The 24,855-nt window shown below is 38.3% G+C and overlaps 1 protein-coding gene across 1 annotated transcript; it reads left to right on the top strand.

The window, feature by feature from the left end:
• The first annotated feature begins 609 nt into the window (after positions 1–609).
• On the top strand, positions 610–23,971 carry C3H18orf63 (chromosome 3 C18orf63 homolog). Its single transcript, XM_086608534.1, has 15 exons — positions 610–677; positions 3,255–3,424; positions 4,644–4,722; positions 6,101–6,157; positions 7,582–7,693; positions 8,872–8,913; positions 9,911–9,987; positions 12,353–12,462; positions 13,062–13,158; positions 13,261–13,346; positions 13,912–14,089; positions 15,589–16,650; positions 17,645–17,761; positions 20,145–20,232; positions 23,644–23,971. Exons 2-14 carry the CDS (start codon positions 3,291–3,293, stop codon positions 20,199–20,201), a joined length of 2,208 nt encoding a protein of 735 aa, XP_086464660.1. The 5' UTR covers positions 610–677; positions 3,255–3,290; the 3' UTR covers positions 20,202–20,232; positions 23,644–23,971.
• Positions 23,972–24,855: the final 884 nt, after the last annotated feature.

Genomic DNA, 24,855 nt, shown 5'->3' with positions numbered 1-24,855 from the left:
GGGGGTACCGTCTAACAGCTCGTCGCCGGGCTCCGAGCCTGCGGCTTCCCCCCCCCGCGCGGCGGGCGAAGCGTGCTGCGAGGGGAGGCTACTCCCGCTCATCGCCCTCGGCAGCGGCGAATGCCGGGCCGCCTCGTGACGAGACAATCTTTTACTTTCACCTGCTTTTTCTCCCCGCGGCTGCCGCCGGTTTTCCGCGGGGGAGCGGCGGCAGACGCGGGCCAGCGCCTCGCGTGCCGGCCCGGAGCACCCTGACCTCTGCTGCCCGCTTTCCCACCGGCTCAGCGCCCGGCCGGGGAGGTCGCGCGCGCAGCCCGCCTGCCTGCCGCGCGGTAACCCCGAACACCCGCCCCGCCTCGCGCGCAGCGCCCCCGGGCGCGGCGGGTGCTCGCGCCGAAGGCGGGAGGCGCGCGGCGGCCGGCCTCGCCTGTGAGGGAGCCCGGCGGAGGCGGCTTGAGGAGCGGCCCTGCCACAGGTGGTTCCCTACGGCTCCGTAAATCTGGGTCCTGCCCCTATGCTACTTGGGTGCCTCGACAGCCATAGCTCCGATGTGATTACAGGCCAGGGTTGGTTTGGTTTTTTTTTTTTTGTGGAGTTTGCTTACATCATAGCTGCAGTGATGTAAAATCTACCCAGTGTGACCTGTGGAGACGCCTTTCCTCGAAGTGGGTGCTCAGGTAGTGGTGTACTCTGTGCGTGTGCTTTTGGTTATCTGTGCAGGACAGCTTCATACTTCCTTGCTGAATGCTACCACAATCTTCACATCTCATCTCTGGTTCATTACAGTCAGCCTAACGGGTAGAGTAGCTACTGCTCCTCACAGCTTGGTGTCCTTCTCAGCTTTAATAAGGAGATTCTTCATTCCGTCTACAAGTCATGACTGAAAATAACAAATATCTCTGCCAAGCTCTGTGATTTAACTGCCTGTTCTGACTGAAAACCAGCGATAGCCATTCTCCGACCTACGTCCTGTTCAGCTTAGAGCAGCTCTGTGGTGGTTTGAAGTTCATGTGTCGCGATTATCAGCATCTAAAGGTGCCTTTTCTCTCACACATGTTAAGTTCTCCTACTTGTACACAAGGCAGTTTGGTTTATTTCCTATGATTGATAACTGGTAGTTCTATGTTAACTGGTACTTCTCTCTTTATCCTCTTCCCTGAAGGGAGAAACCATTTGCAAGCGCTCTGTCCCATTAGCTTTTAAGATGACTGGGAAGATTTAACTTACGCTGAGTGGTTCCCAGAGGGGAGCCAGCCTCAAACAGCAAGCGGATCACTGGAGCGTTGCAGCATGTGTTTTACAACATTTTTGCCACAAGAATCCCCAGTTGGCCATTTAGGATGCTTTTAAACGTTATGAAGGCTGAGCACCCAGCCTTTCTTTTCTGTGTTTGTAAACAGACAAGATTTTTTTTTCCTCATTTGTTTAAAATGATAATTTCACTTTAGCTGCAGCTTCTGGAATTCTCTGATGAAGTGATAATCTTGGCAGGCATTTAAAAAAAAAAATCTGCTTTTCATGATCGCTAGAAAAAACTTGAAATGTATTTTCCTTTAAGGGTAGGAAACAAGGGAACATGTGGGTTTTTTAAAAAAATTACAGTTATGAAACACTGATCTTGTGATTATTCCAGGGAATGACTGAGTTTAATCTTTTTAACATGTTACACTGTAAGCAAGGCAAAGCAAAATCGGAACTGCAAAGTTATCTTTGACATTGTTTCTCAAAAAATGTTTCATAATTTTTTCATCACAATTCGCAAAATTGCTTTTCAGGTTAATGCTTGGTGACTTTATAAAATTTGGAAATAAAACATTTATTGCTATCTTCACTGCACTGGTAAGACCATTTCCCAAAAGGATCTTAGGGTTTGGAGGGGAGAGAACAATTAAAACAGCTTTTTCTGGTATGCAGTGTTTGTTCACGACTTTTCACGACAAGCAGACTTCCTACCTGCCTGTTTTTCTTTGAACACTTGAGAAAGGTGCTATAGTTAAAAGGTGTATTTTTGTTAAATAATAAAATGTTAGATGTTCTTTTTTTGTCATAAATATTCTAGTTACTTTATACTGAGCCTGTCCTGTGCTGCAATACATAGGAGCATACAACAGGCATCCAACAAGCCAGATAACAGCCCTGACTTCATATTACTCCCGTTCACATGAAATTTGGTAGTATTGCATTAAAGGATCACAGTCTGAAATTCTGGTTCTTTTTGGAGTTTCCAAAAATGATGGAGTTGCAGCACATCCGCTCAGTGGTAGGGCAGTGAACGTACATGTACTCTGTATTCTAACTTGGCGTGAAATATCAGGTCATGTGCACTTCAAGGTAATGATTGTGGCCTGAGCCCAAAACTACCTCATACTCTTGAACATAAAATATAGTCAATAATTTGTGTTGTAAGGAAAAGCTTAGGATGTGAGAGACAGCTGTGGTAGAACCACTATGTGTCTAATTACATTCCACTCCAAATACCAGCTATGTGTTCTTCATCTTTTGATAAATATGTAGGAGTGTAGCTATTAAAAACTCCCACCAAGAAGGAATGCTGTTCTTCATTCATTTCTCCTTTGAAAGCAAGAATGGGAGCACAAGTTGTGTTCATTATTAATCATGTAGCTGAGTGCGATTCTGGATTAGTACAGCTTTCAGTCAGATGTAAGACTGTGCTCAGTTCTGCATAGGTTAGAACATGGCATTCACCTGTCACTTTAGAAGAAAGATGGATTTAAGCAGAGAGCAGATGAGTTTCCTGTACTATGAGGAAGGGAGTCTGGTGTGGTGGAAAAGGAAAAGCCAGTGTGCCTCTGTGCTGCTGTGATTTTCATTCTCTCTGACAGGCCGGCCATGGTCTTTCTATGACTTGGTGAGGAGATCACTGTTGAGCTCTTGAGAATTAAACTTTCTTGCCAGACAGGAGGCAACCAATATCACAGAGGGATTCCTCAGCTCTTGGATCCCGGATAGATTCTAGCCCCAATGTAGACTGAGAAGAAGATGGAAAAGGATGCTTTTGTCCTTGTTGTTACTCTGAATATTCTGACTCTTATAAATAATTATTTTTTCAAATGTAGTGCGTTATTTGTAGCAGAAATATATTGAGCTGTGTTAGTTGGCCAAATTATGTTATATTGCCTACCTAATCTTAATCAGAAGATAATTGATTATTCATTTACTTGATACCATATACTTACAAAGTTCTGTAAACAAATATCTGCCTTATAAAAATGAATTATTTTTTTTCTTTTAAGACCCAGGTGCCATTTTGGGGCAATCAACAATATAACATGAATGACACCAGGCACCAGTCTCTGTTCTTTGTGAGTCTGCCGGAGCTACAAAAACTCTGCGCCACTACAGTAACACTGAGTTCTCAGATACCGGAAACTGAGACAAGGAGTGCACAGATAAAGATTTGCAGGTAAAGAATTCTGAGTGTTATTATTTTCAGAAGCTGTTCGTCGTTGTTATTTAAAGGTTTTATTAGCAGTACAAGAATTAACTGTTATAAAATCAGCAAAATTCTTTGGCAGTGAACAGTATAAAATTGTTCTAAATAGTTTGGGTTTTTTTTGGTGTGGGACTTGCAGACTATTGGGGAGAAACCCCATGTTTCTATTTTGTTTTAAATGTCACCAGCTAAAGCTAACAAGGCCACTTACTTCAAATTAATAAATAGTTAAAGCTAATCTGTGTTCACTTGCAAAGTTGAAACGCTTTAGGTGCATCTTTTGAGCTATCATATTGCTTTATGTAGGCTGAAACTGAGTGAAAAGAATACTCGGAAAGCATATTCATATTCATATTATTGCGTCCAGTTCTGGAGTCCCCAACATAAGAAGGACATGGACCAGTTGGAGAGGGTCCAGAGGAGGGCCACGAAGATGATAAGAGGGCTGGAGCACCTCTCCTATGAGGACAGGCTGAAAGAGTTGGGGCTGTTCAGCCTGGAGAAGAGGAGGCTCCGGGGTGACCTTATAGCGGTCTTCCAGTACCTCAAGGGGGCCTACAAGAAAGATGGGGAGAGGCTGTTCAGGAGGGCCAGTTGTGATAGGACAAGGGGTAATGGTTTTAAAATAGAGGGAGGTAGATTCAGGTTGGATATTAGGAAAAAATTTTTTACCATAAGAGTTGTAGAATACTGGAACAGGTTGCCCAGAGAGGTGGTGGATGCTCCATCCCTGGAGACGTTCAAGGCCAGGTTGGATGAGGCCCTGAGCAACCTGATCTAGTTGGAGATATCCCTGTTCCTTGCAGGGGGGTTGGACTAGATGACCTTTGAAGGTCCCTTCCAGCCCTAACGATTCTATGATTCTATGATTCTATATGTATGTTCTTTAGTGTTCACCAAGAATTATGACATTCCCTTTAATAGGAAAGGGAAGAAACGAGAAATTCTGCTAAATGGAACACTTTTGGAGCATTCTATTTTTGTGCCAAAGGCCTTTAGTCTTTGTCTTCAACCACTGTGGATTGATTAGGAGCAAGTAACTAGGAGTAGTCCAGAATATTATACTGAACCACTGAAAACCGGTTAAAAATGGAATGTATTATGTTTGCAGAAGGGGAGGAAAATAAATTTAAACTGAGAAAATAAAATACGGATTTTTTTTTTCTTTTTTACTCTTTTTTTTTAATAGACAGTTATTATTCCTACATCAAGACATCCTTTCTGCACCTGCTATTGGAACACTACATCAAATTTCAGTTGTAATGGCGGTCAGTATCACTGTGTAAATAACTGTGTGTAGTTACATACTGTCACAGATGAGCAGAATGCACCTCACTCAAAGGAGAGAAACAGCAATGTATTTTATTGAGGTAAAATAATAATTTGACAGAGTTCAATAAGTTCTGTGGCAACATTCATCTTATTAATTACTGCATGGAAGAAACATAGAAAGGAAAATTGAGTTAAAATGGCTCATGCAGAGGCCAGAGGTGTGAAGAGTAAAGAGGACTCTCCCCTTGAGTCATGAGGTTCAGAGTGGACCCTCTTGCTTTCTAAACTCCTTTTTGGAGCCTAGGTGTGGCTAGGTCCAATCTTCTTCTGAGGCTTGGTCAATGATTCATGTCTGATGGAATTATCCATACAATGTTTATAATATCTGAGTAGTTACATGGATTAGTAGTTTCATAGTATTAATTCATTATGCCATCAATCATTTACCGAGGACCTGTCGCAGTTAAGGGATCTCTTTGCCTTGGGTAAGGAAGGATCCCTTAGTCCCAGGTAAAGAATCACTAACCTTGAGAGGTGTCCCTGCTCGAGGAGAGAGTCACCTGGTGTGCAGGCCAGCTGCCATTCAGGGAGAGCTCAAACTAGGCCCATCCTGATTGTAATGTTTATAAAGTGAAGTAGTTGCCTGCTAGTTAATAGTACAGACAGGATAGATGTCTTCGTTTTAGCTTTCATACCTTGTTCTCTACTTTAGCTATCTTGTACTTTTGGGTTTCAAAACTACCTTTCAAAATATTTCTCAAGCACCTTCACACCTTTGTACATGGACCAGGGGCTTGCCAGCTCGCAGGTTCACCCCAGGGATGTGAGACCTGTTGCTTCTTGGTCAGCCCGAACTAAAGTCCGACTAGAAGTCAAGTGTATCCATCACACATACGCGCACATTTCTCTAAGAAGTATAAGTTTTGTTTGAGGATCAAGGATAAGTATAATTATGTAATTTAAAGCAAACTTTTATTTTTGGACATTAGTAATGTAGATGACAGCTTATGTCTTCTACTCTTTTGATGAAGTGGCCTTTTCAGATGGTGAACATTTTGTGGAACAGAACGGACTCAATTGGTAAGACACCATCTGATTCACAATGAGAGCAGCAGGAGCAGAGTTCTGTGATTTTGTTTTGGGCAGTCTTTTGCTTGCTTGTTAGTTTATCTTTAGCTAGAGATGAGATTACACTATGACAAATGCCGGAACTAGTTTTAGTTATCATTCCTTTAAAATACAGGATACAATGTTTGCTTTGACTATTCCTTAATATGTTTTTCTTAGGTAAAGTCACTGATAGACCAGAATTTAATTTATGATTTGCTAAAACGTCCCTTAATTTCAGACAGTTGACTTTTTTTTTTTTTTTAGATACCATTTTACAAATCAGGAATATGTCAAGCCTACATAGAGAAACAAGGAGCTACTGTACGTGCTGAAAGATGTCACAGTTCCTAAGATTGTTACACTTGCCTGCAATCGCTGTTGCCAGAGATGAGTATTTTTGATGAGGCATGCAGTTTGCACTACAGGAGCAAAGTTTCATGTCTGTCTCGTAGACAAAATATCTCTCGTGTGAATTGGGGTATAGTAAGTATACTTTGCCAGAGTCAAAAGTTTCAAGAAGTTCCTGAGCAATTTCACTAGATTTCTCTGCTGCAATGGAGTCCTTATCCTGTTCGGGCGCATTGGGGTTTGACCTCAAGGCAACAACAGACCTGCCCTTTGGGCCAAAGACCTGCAGCTCCCCTGCTGTTGTCACCCCCTCTGTGTGTGCCCTGCTCCACAGGCAGGGGTGTTCAGACAGCTGAACTGTCTCCCCATTCACATTTTGGGTTTATTCAGCCTGTACAGCACAGTCTCAGACAAACAAAACGAAAACATAGAGGAAAAAGTGGAACTCATGAGCTTAACATCATGAGCTATTTTTAGACCATTGTGCATATGCTTAGCTATCTTCTATGCAGTGTTTGTGGGTTGCGTGAATGTATGTGTGGATGCATTAAAATTGCTGAGTCAAAAGGCTGATTGTAATCAAAGCCAGTGGCTCTTGTGATTCGTTTGCATAGCCAGTTGGGTGTATTTTATTTTGTTCCAAGAAGTGTGAATGCATGTCTGGATTGGTAAGACATCTACTGTTCAGATATGCTTACCTTACAAAACTGCTGTATGTTGATGTGTAGCTGACCTGTCACAATTAGATTTTCCAACACCAGCAGATTAGTAGTACAGAGTATATTTAATAACCATGAGCCACAAGCAGATCCTTGCGGATCTCATTAGAAACATCCTCCTGGAGGTGTGTTAGTTAACTCTTTTTAATCCATTGTAATTATTTTCTTTTTCTTGACTAATTCTAACTGTCAATAGAAAGCTATTCAGGACAGGCAAGCAGTAAGGCAAGTAGTACTGCTGGGTGAACAAAGCTACGTTTATCTGTTTTTCTTGTGATTGCAAGAAAATGTCTCTGGTCTTGAGTTTGACAGCGGAGTTAATATATCTAAATTTTGCATGTTATGCCTACTGTCTGGAAAGTGATGCGTATCTAGCAAATACTCCATATAGTTCAATTAATCTCTTCCCCAAGTCCATTATCAGCCTTGTGAAAACATGAAATGAATTGTAGTGCCCCTAACTTTGGTGGTACATGAAATCTACATGTTGCCTGCATCAAATGTTGTGCTACCTTCCTCTTGTAGCTAAGCAGATGAAAAGGAAAGATGTGTAGCATATACTAGGATTTGGCTTCAGTATGCAGTATCGGTATCTTCCAGTAAATTTTGACTGAAGCCTTTAAAAAAATATGCTAGATTATTAATAATATGTTTTTCTTTTCTCACTGATGTGATTAGCTGGAAGCACCACAAACAGTTAGTCCAGCCATTCTCCAAACCTGTCTCTCCTACACACTTACAGCCAGACTTGCACCCAGATGGAACAAGGCTGGTCATCTCTTGGTGCAAGGTATTTGACTCACCTGGGTCAGGGATCAAGCCTTGAGTTTTAAGTTATCGTTGCACTTATTTTCTGTCATTTCATTTCCATCGTTATTTCATTTGTTATAATAAATTATTTCAGTAATTTATTGTGTGATTTTTTTTTTTCTTTGATTGCATTTTATTGTTCCTTTATCCAAGTTAACAATCTGAATGGACGTATCCTTCACTTTTTCATCTTCCTCCTCATCTTACTAATAGATCAAATAATTATTTCAACTGAACGCAACATACCAGATTAATAATTTCCAAACCAAATATCATTGGACAGTAAATGTCTTCTAAAAATTGGGCTTGTTTTTCAGATTCATTCTTTCATGAGTGGCACTTCTGCAGATGGTTTGCATGCTTTTCTTACACAGAAATATTTTTCTGTCAGACCATCTCCTTCTACCAAGCTCCGTCTTTTTAGATGGTAGTTTCTTTGCCTAACATCTCTCTAATAACTCCTCTGTAGGATAAATGTGAATTACAAAAGTATGGAAAAGCCGATGTGTTTCAGACACTGTGATGTGCTTTTATTTAGTAAAGCAATTGTATCGATCATTCCAAATATACATTGAGAAAAGTGTATATATTCTTGTCTTTTTTCCAGCTACAATATTAACAGTATCTTGTTTTCAGTATCTTCAAAATATATGGCTCTCTGAATAAAATTCAGAGAAGTAGAGGGCTGGATGGTGGCTGATATAAACTGATTTCAACAAAAGACATTGACTAACAGCAACGTGACCCCGGTACATGTAGCTTGTCTAATCATATATGTTGCTGAAGCTGGGCAAAACTGATTATATATGGTAAAATATGTAGTAATACTATACAGATTTGCTTTAATTTTGAGAAATTTATTAACTGTTAGTTAATTGCAAATAATTCTGTGTATAAATGCCTTAGTGGGAGGAAAAAACAATGTATAAGTTGCTGTCCACTAGTACTCTTTCATGTATCTGTCTTTTTTATATAAGATATTAATGAATCAGTGAAAAGTTAATTGATAGAGAGGCTTTTCTCTCCTTAAAAGGAACAAACCAAACCTTTCAGCACTCATGGCACACACAAAAGAAACTCTGATTTCTCCTTTCCTTTTGCATAAAGACATTAGGCATATGGTTTAGAAAATAATGTCTATCTATTTTATTTATTAAGGAAGAGATTTTTTGTCTCATGCAGGAAGGCAAAATGCTGTTGGTAAGTGCAATATTCTGTTAATGGTAAACTTTCGAGAGCAAAGTATAGTTATGTGCTTTCGTACTGCCATGGTCTTGGTATTACCAACACGACGTCTTTTCGTTTTTCATTCTGAAATAACCTCTGTCAAAATACACTTGATGGCAGATGACGCTTTGTTTTTAACAGTTTTCAGCTCAACTGCACTTCTGAAAAATTACTCACAAAAAAAAAGTTATTTTTCTACTATTAATATATAGCCATAGAGTGAAATTTACTATTTAAAAGTTATGATTATTACAATTAAATGCACTTGCCTCAAATTATGAGTCTTGCAAGTGATGTGAAAGTTCCACAATAATAGATAGGAAAATGAGCTATAGTAACTGTCCTGTATGTACGACATTTGCTGTTCACAAAAGTTAAGTCATAAAGCATGCTGCTTAGCTATTGCAAAAATTACAGAGCAATATTTTTATCCCAGTATGAAAGCTAAAGATTGCATTTGGGGATATTGGAGCCTAAATTTGTAAGAGGGACATATGTTGAGGACTATAAGATGTCCAGTCCCTGTGCTAGAGCTTGCTCAGAGCTGGGTGGGTGTTCTGGAGATGCATCAATAAATGTTTGCCTTGCTCATATAGTCTTTTCTATTGACCACTTCTGGATGCATAATGCTGGGCTGGATTGCTCGGTACAGCCAATGGCTGTAAGAACTACATTTGCTTTGAAAATGAGTGTTTGTGTGTGAAGGATATGAGTATCAAGCAACCAGTTGCACGGATGGCCATGAGTTCCTAAGGAGGTGTACTGTATGGATAGTAATTCATTATTATTTTATTTTTTCACAGTTAACATGCATTTCATTTTAATTTCTATGCTGAGGAAGTCTGGCCTTTTGGTTTTCAAACACAGTGTTTTGACTAACAATAGCTTTAAATAAATATTTGGTTTAGCTTTCTGTCTAACAGATGAACTGTAGTTCAAAACAGGGCTTTGTGCTTTGTTTTTATTTTAGTTATAGACCTCAATGTATCAGAGAGACAGCTTTGCATCAGTGCGGAGGCTTGCTCAATTCGGTTGCCACCTCCTGAGGTATAAAACAGTTATGTTTTCTATGACTGTATTTGTCATAATAATCTTCTTTTCTGTTAGTTGACTTGCAATTAGCAAGAAGATAGGGTTAGAAGTGCTTGTTTCTGATTGCATTATGACAGTAATCATATTCATTGACTATCTGCATCTGTTATAAGTGCATAACGTCCGTATCATAGACAGGCTGAGAGAGTTGGGGCTGTTCAGCCTGGAGAAGAGAAGGCTCCGGAGTGATCTTATAGCAGCTTTCCAGTACTTAAAGGGGGCCTACAGGAAAGCTGGAGAGGGACTTTTTACAAGGGCGTGTAGTGATAGGACAAGGAGCAAAGGCTTTGAACTGGAGAGGGACTTTTTACAAGGGTGTGTAGTGATAGGACAAGGGGCAATGGCTTTAAACTGAAAGAGGGGAGATTTAGATTAGATATAAGGAAGAAATTTTTCACTCAGAGGGTGGTGAGGCACTGGAACAGGTTGCCCAGAGAAGTTGTAGATGCCCCGTCACTGGAAGTGTTCAAGGCCAGGTTGGATGAGGCTTTGGGCAACCTGGCGTAGTGGAGTGTTTCCCTGCCCATGGCAGGGGGGTTGGAACTAGATGATCTTTGAGGTCCCTTCTGACCCTAACCATTCTATGATTCTATGATTCTATATTGATGTATTCTAGTAGGCCTTGTAAAATTGAGACTCTAGACTATTTAAGACACCTTTCAAAAATGCTAACAGAATGTAGTAGTGAAGTGTCTTTGTGATTCTAGATTTCCTGCTAGCAGTGTTTTCTAGAAGGCTTTCCCTGTCTCACTGTAGTACGTAGACAGTTTTGAGTAACATTTTAAAAGTGAAGCTACAGGTAGGTTGTCAGCACTATGTTTTAAGAAGGACATGGAGCTACTGGAGCGAGTCCAGAGGAGGGCCACGAAGATGATTCGAGGGCTGGAACACCTCAGCTATGAAGACAGGCTGAGAGAGTTGGGGCTGTTCAGCCTGGAGAAGAGAAGGCTCCACGGTGATCTTATAGCAGCTTTCCAGTACCTAAAGGGGGCCTACAGGAAAGCTGGAGAGGGACTTTTTACAAGGGCGTGTAGTGATAGGACAAGGGGCAATGGCTTTAAACTGAAAGAGGGCAGATTTAGATTAGATATAAGGAAGAAATTTTTCGCTCTGAGGGTGGTGAGGCACTGGAACAGATTGCCCAGAGAAGCTGTGGATGCCCCATCCCTGGAAGTATGCAAGGCCAGGTTAGATGAGGCTTTGAGCAACCTGGTGTAGTGAAAGGTTTCTCTGCCCATGACAGGGAAGTTGGAACTAGACGATCTTTAAGGTCCCTTCCAACCCTAACCATTCTATGATTCTATGTTTTAAAGTCCTTGTATATAATTATTCTGGAATCTGCTTCATTTTCTATGCAGTTTCCAAAATATCAGAGCAGCCTGGATTATGCTATTTGTAAGCATAATTAATTAATTGTTTAAGAAATCGTGGTTGGGGTTGAAAAGTTACAGTCCTTTCTGACAGCCACGTCGCCTTTGCTGAATATGTCCATACATACAGGGCATATTTGTCAGGCTTGCTAGTTTCTTCCAGAACAAGTATTTTTGATCCAAACTCGTCTTTCTTAGAATAAAAGAGGATTTCTTCTATGACCTAGTTGGATAGCATAAACATTAAGGCTATCTTTAGGAATCCAGTTGTGACACAAAGCAATTGTGGAAGTGATCAACATGTGACTTCCTTATCAGTTTGATCATTTTAGTACATTTCTAGAATAGAAATGGCCAGATTTTCTTGTCAGTGAATAAATGCAAACCCTGGTAGACCACAGGAAGGGAAAATGTTTCTCAAATCTCAGTGTTTGGTTGGCCCTTACAGTCAAATATTTTCACCCTGTGAAAATGTGTGGTGTTTTTTGACATCTCACAGGGTGAAACTGTTAGGTTCCATTAATTCTACTGCTGGGATCTTTGCACTTGATTAGGCAAGGTGGCATATGCCATTACTAGATTGTCAGATGTGGGTTTCTGATGTGAATTTATAAAAATGTGCATAGCAGTGAGACAGTTCTTAGTTTGATAAATTCCTTTTGTACTCTTACTTATTGAAACACTTCAAATAAAGTTTAAAACTCACTGATTTCAAGAACCTTTAAGCTTTGTACTTGCGTAACTTTTAGAAATGTAGGCTCTAACATAAGATAGTGTGCAATTTGATAATGGGAGTATCTTCTGAAATAAACAGTCTGTGAGAGCTGATAGAAGAATAGTAGTGCATAAGCTTTGGTGTGTTGTGATACATAAATATTTTTGAAAATTTTAATTTTGTACTACTGTAGAAATATGTGCAAATAACCTTTTTTTTTTTTTGCTATTTTAAGCTGGGAGATTTTGATATTTCAGTGGACACCTTAAAGCTGTTTGACAGCAATGAAAATACAGTTATTCACCAACATTCCATATTAAGTAACTGGTGCTATGTTTTACCAAGGTAGGAGTCTGTTTACATTTTGGCAGAAGCAAGCATTTCGTGGAATGTTTACCATACAAATTGTGAATTTGAACATTGTCTCAATGTTATGGAAAATGAGAAAGAAAAATTAATCAGTGAATCATAAATTACATGTTTAAATATTATTTCAGTTTTAGTAATCTCTCTGCCACTTTTGTGATATGCAATATCATTAACTTTTCTCAAATATAACTTTAGCAGAAAGCGTCAATTTAAAGAAGCAACATATTTCCAGCTTTGCCATAAACTATCTCTATTTTCATCTATGATTTTCAGCATAAAAATATGAGAAGTGCTGATGTATTTGCTTCTGTTCTACATTCACTGGTAGTGAGTATTACAGACAAGGGAAATTAGACTTGTAGGTGCCAGGTAATTTTCCATATATCAGGAAATATTGCTCTTGTTCTGTCATAAATTTATGAGCAAAAGGTATTAGTCTTCAAAATATAAAAATAATCCATAAGTACTTCCAATGCCAAAAATAAGATTAACTTTTTTTTTTCCAAAAGTCCAGTATATTTTCAGCTGAGTTTTATGACATCCTTGCTAAGCATTCCTTCTTTACCTGTGCACAGCATGAAAATGGGCCAGATCATAAACATCAGCCACATAATTCCTCCAGAATCTCCTTTCTGTTCATATAAAGAATTGCAGATGCACTGGAAGAATCTAGTAAGAAATCATATACACTGCTTTCATTTTTCCCTCCCTTTTTTGTACCTATTGAATTTGTATTTGCAATATGCATTCATGTTTTTGTTTTTTTTTTTTAAGTATGGATATATTCTTCCAGAGGATCTTGAAGAGAAAAAAATATACTTCAATGTTTACTTCAAGCCAATAGGCGAAAGGTTCTTTACGTATCCTTTCAGAATATTTTTGTTACATTTCCATTACTACACTTCTAGCAAAGATCTAAATTTTCATTTTTGATTGTGCCACATTTTCTTCTTCCATAATTTCATAGGAGTCAGCGGAGAATTGTTTTACTAGGCAAATGGGAACAAAATGTTTAGTAAAGTCTCTTTGTCCTGGTATTGAATAATAGTTAAGTCAAGTAGATCAGTTCCCTTCGCAGCTTCTGTAAACGTGATAATGCCACTCTAAATGGTGATGTAAAAGGAAGAGTCAAATTCCTTTAAAAATATGGCCATCAAAGATTTGTTTTAAATGAGAATTTTCCTACTAGGAGAGACTAGACTAAGGTTTACTTATACTGAGTAATCTTTACTATAGTAGGTTAGTATGGTATACTTATGTTGAAGTCCTGTAACTTTATAAGCTTCAGTCCCTTAAGAAAGTAAGTGCTTTTGTTCTCCTTTTTGAAAAAGCTTTAGACATGTTCATGCTCTCTTCTCAATGAAGATGATTCGTAATTGTAGAAATGTAAAGAAACTTGTTACGTATCCCTGAACACTTACTCAGGTACCCTTTAAGTTGCATTCGAAGTCAGCCAGTGCAGTATTTCCCTAGAACAAATTCAGAAAGTGTGTTGAACTCTTTTATTTCTGACATGAAGCGTAATCTTTCACATCTATGTGGATTTCCAGTAAAGATGACAAGTAAAGCACTTTACGCTACACAGGAACTCTCCAGGGCTCAGGTGCGTGTAAGGTTTTTTCCAGTACCTAAAGGGGGCCTACAGGAAAGCTGGAGAGGGACTTTTTACAAGGCATGTAGTGATAGGACAAGGGGCAATGGATTTAAACTGAAAGAGGGCAGATTTCAATTAGATATAAGGAAGAAATTTTTCACTCAGAGGGTGGTTAGGCACTGGAACAGGTTGCCCAGAGAAGCTGTGGATGCCCCATCCCTGGAAGTATGCAGGGCCAGGTTAGATGAGGCTTTGAGCAACCTGGTGTAGTGAAAGGTTTCTCTGCCCATGACAGGGAGGTTGGAACTAGACGATCTTTAAGGTCCCTTCCAACCCTAACCATTCTATGGTTCTATAAACATATTAATGACATGTACTTTCTTCATGATACGAAGTAGTCTTTGTCATATTCGGAATACAGTAAGAGTATAAAACTATCCTTTTCACCACAAGGAACTATCAATCATATAACTTTTAATTAAATGTGTAAGTAAATATTATATTGCTATTTGCCATTGTTATGTTGTTCACATCACAAATACATTAAAAAAATTGACTTAGTGTCAATTAGTTGCTATCAATATTTGCAGTTCTATAGACCTTATTTTACAGTTGGATATCCAGAACTTTCTGACATCTCTTCCATAATGATAATAACAATAACAACAACAAATAAAAATAAAAATAAAAATAAAAATTATTGTTATTAAATAAATAACAACAATAATAATAATTGTTATTTTATTATTGATGTTATTATTTAAATTTATTTTTTAAAAAACTAGAAAAAGTTAAAGTTCTGTGGACTTATCAATTCAAAACCACTCAAGCTGTAAGTTTTACTCCGTGGCTGGTGATGGAACGGAGGCAAGCAATCAAAACTCCTTCAATTTGAGGATATGACAAAGGCTGAGACTCAAATTTCTTTGGTAGTAGCGTGTGAAAGAAGAAATGAAGTAATTAATTCTGAACAAAGAATAGTGACAGAAATCACAGAGATTCTAAAATACTATAATCCTCTTTCAGAAAGCAGTTCCTGTTTATGTCTCTTCAGTGATCAAAGCTAGAATGGCTCCCCTTTGTCATCTGCAGTCTTTATAGACATCCAAACTGTCTCGTGCTCAGAATATAGATGCCCTTAGATGTCTTAGGAGGCGAGGAGCCCTGTCAGTCAAAGTCTCTGCGGACCCCCTCAAAAGGGGTGGGCATTACCCAGCTGGAAAGCACTAAACCAAGACAGTGATTGTAATTTAAGTCTTTCCTTCTGAGAAATACGATAATCCAGCATAGTTTATAAACAAAGAACTGGGGGGAGGAGAGAACAAGTCTTCATTTATAGTGACAACAAAGTATTGTTTAAAAATGTAGTTCATTCTAATTCAAAACAGGAAAATGTATGGTTATATATTGTGATGTGTATTAGGTTGATATCATATAGTGATGCATTAGGTGGCACTATCAGATTTTTCAATCCGGTCCATTCAGTTTAGCAACTCTCTTTCTTGCAGGAAATAAAATCTAAGCATATGAAACTGGCTGGTGAGACGGTGAGTGTAGTGTCTCTAACGCAGGCTCCTCCAAGGAAACAGACTTGGCCTAGAATTTCTCCACCATGCAGTATGGAAAACAGCCACTGGATGGAGCGTTTGATCGAAGAGCCGGAAACACACAGTTTTTCGAGTAGCCGTAAGGGTGCAGAAAAGGTTCGCATTAAAGCCACAGAGAAATCGATGAATAGGCAAATACCAGGAGTGCCAGAGTTATCAGTGGTGAAATCTTTAGGAATGCCTGTAAATTCAGCCTTTGAACTCCCCCCAAAAAACGTCAGCAAAATTATACCAATTTTCAAAGGAACGTTGATGCAAATGAATGGAAAGGTCACAAATCAAATGAATGGGAGGAAAAGAGAAAATGCTGAAAGACGTTCACCAAAACCAATTATGGGAGTTTCATCTTCTATGTTGAGTGTGTGCAAGTCCAGCACAACTCAGGTCTGCAAACCCATTAGAAATTCGTCAGTCAAAAATCCTACTGACAGCAGCGTATTTCAGGTAATGAATGCACAAACATACACAAAACATGGTATACCTGTGTTTCAATGGAAAACACAGTCTGGTGGACGAATGTCTAATTCTTATTTTTCTGATAACTCAGCTTCAAGTGAAGTCAATCACAAAAAAGCAAATTCTCCCTGCTTTCTTAAGAATGTTGGGTCAGTGCTTCAGAAATCAAACATCAGTCTGAGTCTGAATGGAAATGCATCTCCTGCTCCCAGTGCAAAAAGGGGAAAAAAGTTTGCAAGTCAAAATACAATGCAGGTTCTTGAGAAACAACACCAGTCAAAGAAAGTACATTTGCAGATTTGTAAATTAGACAACGAAGTGGCAAATTCCAGTTTATCATGGCAACAAACGAAGAGATCAAATGAAGGAGCAAGGTTAAATATTCATGAATCTGTCTTAAGTGATACAGTGTGCTTCGCCAAAAATGAAGAAATGGAAGCAGCGTGCTGTTCTAAGGACTTTATCGCGAAGGCAACCAGTTGTCATTCCAAATCTACCTTTGAACAGGTACAGTAAACAAGAGGGCTCATTTTCACTGGTTCTCACAAATTCAGTATATTCTACAACAACGTTAAGCAATGAAGAGCATGGCGTTCATCATGTTCTACTGTCACTCATGTGGTTTTCTGAAATTTCTACCATATAAGTTAATGTTTTCAGACACCACTGCTTTTTTCCTGAAAGGGAAGGTGATTTACTTTTTTGTCTGAGATACACGCTTTTTTATTTGAGACTTTTAAGGTGAGATAATTAGTTTTCCTTTCTTTAAGACAGTTTATCAAGATTTGTGTGAGGTTAATATGGTGAAATTTTCAGTGTTCAGTCTGTCTTCGTACAAAACCATATTAATGAACAGGTCCTGGAAGGAATCTCAAACCTCATCAATTGTGTGGTGCTGACTGCAGTGTGTGTAAGGCATTGTGCTGTTAGACAAACATAGAAGTTTTACAAATACAAGTTTAATTACAATTTCACTAAAAGCACAAGTTGTGAGAGGAAAAATTCCTACTGGGCATAAGGAAAAAAAAATCTTGAGAGAGTGGAACACTATCCACTCCACTATCCACTATCTTACATAGTGGAACAAGTTGCACAGAGATGTTGTGGAGTTGTTATCCTTTCAGATTCTCAAAACTTGATTGGATGAGGCCTAAAGCAATGTGATCTAACTTTGTAGTTAGCTCTGTTTTGAGTAAAAGTTACGATTAGGTGACCTCTAGAGGTACTTTACAACCTAAATTTTCCATGATTCTGTCTGCATTTCAATAAAATAAGTAGCTGAGCTGATTTCAGTGCAGTTTTTATGAGAGCAATATCCCACAGATTGGGCACAGGGATGAAATGTGTTGTGCTTATCACTTTTTTCAGCTGTAAAATGCAATTTGGTAGGTTATTTCAACTTTGTGTAGTGAGGGAACTTTTTAAAAAGCAGTTAATTTTAACTAGTAAAAGAATGCCGAGATTTTTTTGCTAATGAAGGTGTAAACTTTCATATTTTAAGATGATTACAGGGAACGAGTATCTGACATGTGAAACCTTGATCTCAAAACTGACTTCCTCAGTCAAGGAGAGCAACATGGAAGCATCTGTAAAGAAAGGTTGTGGCAGAAAAAGACAGGTAAAAAATCCACACACATACAACCCTTAATTGAGTCTACAAGGACCTGAATTAAGAGATAAAAAGGAATATTTTTTTTTCATTTTAGCATATTCCAGTTAAAATAGAGAAACCAAGAAATCTTATTGAGACTACTCTGGATAAAATTTGCCTTAACCATTAGTTATGTTACTGTGACTTCAAGTGTGCATTTAATATCTGGTCTCCTGCAAAAGATACTACTAAAATGAAAATGTTTCATGATGTTACTTAATGTAAATATGTTTCTGAAGCAGATTTTCAAATTGTACAGAAACCAGTTTTATCCTGGCTAGTGTAACTATGAGCATTCTCATTGACTCTCAGAGTGTCTCATGTTAAGTGCTTGAACTCAGAAGCATTCTGTAGAAATGAGTTCCAAAAGACTATTTGTAATTCATTCCAGGTTTTTAAAAGGTATATACTCTTAATTATTTAACATATTTCCATTGTTATTGTTTTACTAGGAGAGGTGAGCAGCAGCAATTGTATAGTTTCCTAATACCATTTGGGTTTTTTCATACTTTTTCCTCTGGATTCTGCTCAAATGATAGTAGTGTGTACTTTCCAAATCCTCTTCAAAATAGTTTTGATGATTCTTAAATATTGCTTTCATCTACTACTGGACTACACTTCTGTTTCTAAATATCAGTTCTTTAAAACTCAGCTGTGTCTTCCGTCTTCTTCTTCTCCTTACAACCACATTCTTAATGTTTTTATTACCTAGGAATTAGGCAGATTAGAAAGAACAGGTCTCGAGTCTCCAATGCTCAGTACAAGTCTATTTTCTTACATAGACATGTATGATTTGTGATAATAGCCAATGGAAAGTACTGTGCAATAATTCTGCAAAATAAGCCTAGAGAAGGACAAGTTGCATGCGCTTAATTTCCTTTTCACCCAGGTTCCCTTGCCTTTTGTTTTTCATCTCAGCCACGTGTCCGTTTGAGGTCTCATTACCATTTGAGGCTCAATCTGAGGTGCCTTTGCCCAGTCACATGTCACAATGTATAAACTTATCATGTCAAATGTAGTCATTAACTGTTGGTTAAGAACTTGAGTATATATCCTTAATTCAGATTCCTCCTCTTAATTTGCGTTTTTGTCATATTTTACTTGTTGTTTGGGGTTTTTTTATGTTTTTAAAGCCAAATATGAGGTAGTTCTGTAATACTTAATGGCAATTAAAAGAGCACAGTCTGTGCTATCCATGCAATTGAGAAAGGGCCAGTAGAGCAGCCTTGGGGCCTGCTGCAGGAACATGCTCACACCCTAGAGCTTATGCTGCAGCAGGGAAGAGAGGAGTTGGTGTGGGAAACACCAGCCCAGCTGCTCTGAGCTGGCCCCATCCAACCGCAGCTGGGAAAGGCCCTTCCACAGGGCCACAACTGAGTCACTAGTTACACGCCCAATACAGCAATGCTACAGCAGTAGAGTCAGGAGTCAGTCTCACAAAGAAGAAAAGAAAAACAGCAACTAAAAATAACTGTGGTTGTAGGAATAGCAACCCCAGGGGTCTGTGTACTGAATATGGTACGTTCTACCATAGTATGAATTAAGTGCTGAAGTCCTTTGCCTGCTACTGGGAAGGACTCAGCCACACTAGGGCTTGTGATCATGGAGCTAGCTCTACAGCTTGGGCAGACTAGACAAGCAGAGAGCTCATAGCTGGTCTGGCAGCACTGCTGAGATGGAGAAGTGGAACTGTCCTGTCCTAGTGATAAGTCACAAGTGTCTGCTGCCATTCCTCTCCCTCCAGGCAGGCTATGAGTAGCACGGGTACCAGCCTGAGCCCTGCAAGCTACTTTTGGGAAGTGGCAGGAGACAGCAAGTTCTCACTGTCTGCCTGCCACACTGCCAGTGCAGTGCTGCCACGGCTGGAGCCAAGTGAGGTGGATGCACAGCTCTAAGGAAGCCTCAGCTGGAGTCTCGGGAATAGGAGAGGGACTTGTCTATCAACTGTAGTAGCGATGCTTAGTAGTCTGATTCCTCCTCACTCCAGGTTAAAATTCAATGGTTCTGACTGCGAACACTGCTAAACACTTCTCTAAAGAGCAAGCTTTTGCCATTATCTCAAATTTGGACACCAAAAATGATCAGTTGGTTTTGAAAGTCCTGGCTGCCAGCATGTAAAAGGGTTTTTTAAAAATAGCTCTAGCTTTAATTATTTAGCCGCTGTACCTATAAGCATACCTTAAATTATATTTACATTGGCAAATAAAAACTTTTATTAACTAATTCTCATATCATTCAACTAAACATTTCACTCAGAAACAACTTTTTAGTTGAGCTGTTAGCTTAGTATTACTGCTTTGTTTGCTTTACTGGTTTTTGCCCTTTTTGTTTCTTTGTCTTTTGTTAACAGAAAGAAGAAGGTCATTCAAAGTTAAAGAAAGTCAAAAGAAGTAAGCCTTCTATTTAGGATGTTCTGGAGTACTGAGATAAAACTCTGGGTATGCTCATTACAAATTTTAAACATTTTTCTTTATTAAAATATTATCAAATGTCTGTAAGAGTTCCTATTATTTTGGGTCATGATAATTATATCAGCTGTCTTCAAAGGAACCTCTTTGCTAAACAAATGGCTTCTAGAGCGAAATAACAAGGTAACAGAAGCTAAGATGCTTGATTTTATTGGACACTAGCACATAAAGTTTTGCTTTGTTTTGTTAAACAAGCAACGTTAAATACAAATGCATCTTGTACTTAGTAGAATTTGGCTTAAATTTTTGTTTTGATTGGCTCGTTTTCTTTCAGACTGAAATAAACCTTTTTTTTCATTTGAATCTGAGCTGATGTTAAAACCATAAACTATGATGACTAAATGCTTTCGTGGTGCTGAGATCTAATCCAAGGACAAAATGGCCTGTCATGCAAAATGAATAAACTTAGTTTTGTGACATTTCAAGCCACATTGTGGGTGGTTGTCAATGATAGTCTTGCAGTATAGAACAAGATTTTCCTTTGAATATTCCTTTGAATGTTAAGGATACATATAGCATATGAAACCCATCAGCTTTATTGACCTAATGCCTATCACAAGTTATCAGTAGGAAAACATGCAGGAAGAAATAGCCTATACAGTTAACTATTTCAGAGATAAATAGAAGTATATTTATTCAAAAGAAAATATTGATGTAAGCAAGATGATCACACAGACACAACAGCACAAAAACATATAGTACACAAAACAAATAGAAAAGCATCGCAATAAAGAAGCAAAATACAAATGATGTGTCTTTTAGCCTGGCTTTTGGCTTCAACATAGGTGGTAACAAGTAGCCAAACGTGCATTTTGTCTCAGAGATTCACTTTGTATCCTTCCTTTCTTTGTGTGGACAAATTTAGTCTAGTGAACATATATATCAGTTGTCTGCTTTCCCTAAAGAAAGTCCGTTGAATGGATGGAAGCTTTCCATATAGGGCCTTCATACTTCAGTATTCAGCATATCCTTTTCCTAGGTCTAGCATTTCTTCTGTCCTGCCTCAAGCCAGGCAGTTCAGGCATGGTCCTTCTTCAGAGGTGATCTGGTTTAGCGATTCAGCATAGATGTCTGTAGGTCCAAAGTCTGTGACTTTTACTGAGGACTGAAGAACGGAAATGGTGTCTGTGAAATGGTCAGAACTTAATTTTTTTTTACGTAGATTAAAAAAATCTATTTTTTTTTCTTATTTATGAGTTAAATGCCACAGGATCAAGTTGTCCGTGGTTGGTGATGTTTAAAACCTGGAGAGGAAACAGTGTCTTCCATAAAATGTTTAAAATATGATTTCTAAGAATCCCATTGGTATGGGTTCTTCATTGATGTTGATAATTTTAGAAGGAAACTAGAGCCGAAATAACTTCTACTATTGGATTGATGCCTGTAATTTTGGTTCTGAAAAGCTTTGCGCTGAGTTTCTTTATTATGTATTACTACACATGCATTCAGAGTGCATGTTTTCATGTGAACACTTGAGAATTACTTGTAAGTTTCCAAATTTACTGTGTGGCAAGATTTATGGGTGAGAAGGTCCTACAATGGAATTCAATGATGTAGTCAACAGGAAGGACTTGGATCTGTAATTCATGACAATAAAATCATTTTTTTACAATTATCTTGCAGAAAAGGTCAGTTTTTATGACTAACATGTGCCAAGTTGCACAGCCTCTTAACTTGTCCAGGAAATCACAGCACAATCCTAATTTTCTTCTTTGTTTTGCTGGTGAAAATAGTGGATATGTTAATAAAGCAATGTGAAAGAAGTATTTAACATTTTAAGAAGTTCAACATTTGATTCTAATACTAAATCATTCTCATTCATTCTGTTTGTACCCATATATAGACAATCCCCCACGCTCTGTGGAAGGACTTGGACTTTTCTTTGGTGTAAAAAGACTAGCTAGATATTAAGCATGAGTTTGAGATACCCCCCTCCCACACCCATATTTAGGGGTCTGGACTATGCTGGGTTTATTGTTCTTTTTCAAGGCCTTGCAGATTGTGCCAGTAGAACCTCCAAGCCTGCTGAGGTGCCCAGCATGTGACGTGGGGGCAGGATATCTGCTGCTGAGTGAGCTCTGTAGAGTCTGTTGGATATGTCTGCTAGGCTTCCATTGAATTTCATAGGAATTTTGACATCTAACACGTATGTAGACAGCTAAATGTAGGTGGTCTATAGAGCTCAAAACCATCCCAAGAGTCCGTCTTGAAGAGTTATTCAGTTTAAATAGAGACCTGCATGATTACAGAGTTTTCAGAAGAAGTTTATAGATTCTTTTATAGCTATTTTATATGTTGTCAAATAATAAAAAAAAAAGTCTCCATGCTTAGTCTTGTATCAACGAAAGTCATCCCATCTTTTTTTGAGGTCAAAAACTACTGTGAAAGGGAAGTTTGGCTTCTAAGACCAATCAGAAGAGCAGAGCTTCCAAAGGAGAGTATATGCTAGTACAGAAAAATGATTTAAAAGAAAGATTTGCATCGTTACAAACATTGCTGCTAGAGCAGACATATTCAGAATAGCAGCAATGAAGTTCCCAAGCCTTTTCCACTGTTCTGCGGAACTCTTCCTGTTGCTCTGCTCCTGTGTTGTCATATGATACTGACCTTTGGTTTTAGTTGCCAAATTTCATTTAGCAAATGAGAAGCTACAAATTCTTTGTGTATAGTAATAATGGTATTATTTTACATGCAAGTAATTGCTACCATTGCTGTAAGGTTATTGTATGAACACAAGTGGAAGGCAGGGAATCCGCACAACTGGAATTGGGTAAAAATTCTCAGCAGTTTTCTGTATAAGGGCTAGACATCTATTGGATTCTTTCTTCTAAAAGGCAGGTTGCCCCAAGCCAGCATTTAGGAATTTCTCCTCCAATCAGAAAGCTATGGTACACAAATTTCAACAAAGCCATCTTTCAAATGCTTTCTTGGAGTGAAATATTAGGCTAAAACAAGACCTTTTGAGATATCATGTAAATATAATAATGCAGAAGCAGATTTAACTTAAATTTGAAAATACTTTCATGGAAACTGTATGTGGTGAAAATATTTGGGTTTTCATTGAAAAAAGATTCTGAAAATGTTGTCTTTCAGTGAAAAAGCAACTTCTTTTACGAGGGAGGAAAAATTCAATTCCTAATCAAATCTAGTATCAGAAATAACCTTTGGACTGTGTTCATTAGTAAGCTGTTGGTACCTAAATACTGGAGACATACTCCAAAAAATAGATGTTATCGTAACATTATTGTTGTTAGTATCCTGTCCATTTTTCATCACTGCAAGATTGTTCCAGGTTAGAGTTAATCTAATTTACTGCATGGTTGACAATTTAAAAATGCTAAAGAATAGTTTCTTAAGATTCCATCTCTTACTTTCTTGTAGAGCTAACAATGTGGTTTGGCTACCTGGTCTCAGCTGGTTAAGAAGGTGTGAACATACTTCTGCAATCGAAGCTCCTTCCTCCAGCACCACAACTGATTGTAATATTTTGAGGGCTTTAAATTTAAAACCCCAGACCTAAGGGGAGGGATAAAGCTGAGAATAGCACCATAGGTTTATCAAGGAGATAATTCTTTCTTGTTCTGTATAAAAATGCAAACATTTAACTTGATAGCCCTAAATCCAAATTTTGTAAAAAGAATGCAAATGCAAGCGTGGAAATACAGCAACTTCTGTCTGCATATTGACCGTACGGTTCCGAGTTGTCGTTCTGTTTCTTTTTGTGATATAAACTTTTTCTGTGTTTTCCTCCATTGAGGTTCCCAGGAGGTCATTAACATACTTGAGGATCTCTGAGCTTTTTGAATTTTGCTCTGTTCATTTCACATCCTTGATACCTGTTTCCGGATGAGAAACTGAGGGTTAAATACATACAGTCAAGTGGATCCGTATATCCAGAACTTCTCCAGACAGTTTAGGTTAATAAACCTCTAATGAATTTGAAAATTTAGCTAATTTCTTAGTTTTTGAATGACGTTGTCTGTCCTACTACTTGCTTACACACTTCATCATTCTTCCAAGTTATTTGAAGTTTCAAGTCTGTCTTTTTATGATATAATTATATTTAATTATTGGCTACAATGTCTGTGCCTCTTTGTTTCATCAGTAAAATATTCCTAAATAACTTTTCCTTGTCAAGTCAAACAATTAGAAAATAAGCAGTACAATTTTTCTTAGGGGAATAATCTGAAGGCTAGATTTGATTTCATCTTCTGTAATTCTTGCTATAATTTTTAATGAATTTCCATTTTCAGAAATGAAACTGCTCTGTAAAAGATTTTTTTAAGTCTAATTGATAACATCATTATTCAGCAGCTCATGCAGAATGTATATAGCTGCCCTTTGAGTAATTTTATCAGCATAAATGTATCTTCAGTGACCTACTTGAAGGTGTAGTTGCAAGTGTATATGTATCTGTGATTGTTGCCCCATAATCACTGTTTTTAAGTGAATATTATTGTGTCACCTGGAAAATAAGAATCAAATGTCGCCACACTAGCTCCTAAACTCAAATGATGTAGAACTGTAGTTTAACACCTGCATTGGATGTACATTTGCAAAACTTTTTTCCTAAAGGAATTGGTACAATGGAAC

The sequence above is a fragment of the Tauraco erythrolophus genome, chromosome 3, assembly GCF_009769465.1.
Source record: "Tauraco erythrolophus isolate bTauEry1 chromosome 3, bTauEry1.pri, whole genome shotgun sequence".
In the NCBI taxonomy this organism is placed as follows: Eukaryota; Metazoa; Chordata; class Aves; order Musophagiformes; family Musophagidae; genus Tauraco; species Tauraco erythrolophus.
Note: the sequence above shows the minus strand (reverse complement) of the source record. Positions and strands in the feature narration are given on the sequence as shown.

What these genes read in the sequence shown, in the direction of transcription:
- C3H18orf63 (XM_086608534.1), top strand. Translation starts at nt 3,291, where the DNA reads ATGAATGACACCAGGCACCAGTCTCTGTTCTTTGTGAGTCTGCCGGAG. An exon ending in AGGAACTCTCCAGGGCTCAG is followed by an intron (nt 14,090 to 15,588) that starts GTGCGTGTAAGG and finishes TCTTTCTTGCAG; the next exon opens with GAAATAAAATCTAAGCATAT. An exon ending in CCAAATCTACCTTTGAACAG is followed by an intron (nt 16,651 to 17,644) that starts GTACAGTAAACA and finishes TCATATTTTAAG; the next exon opens with ATGATTACAGGGAACGAGTA.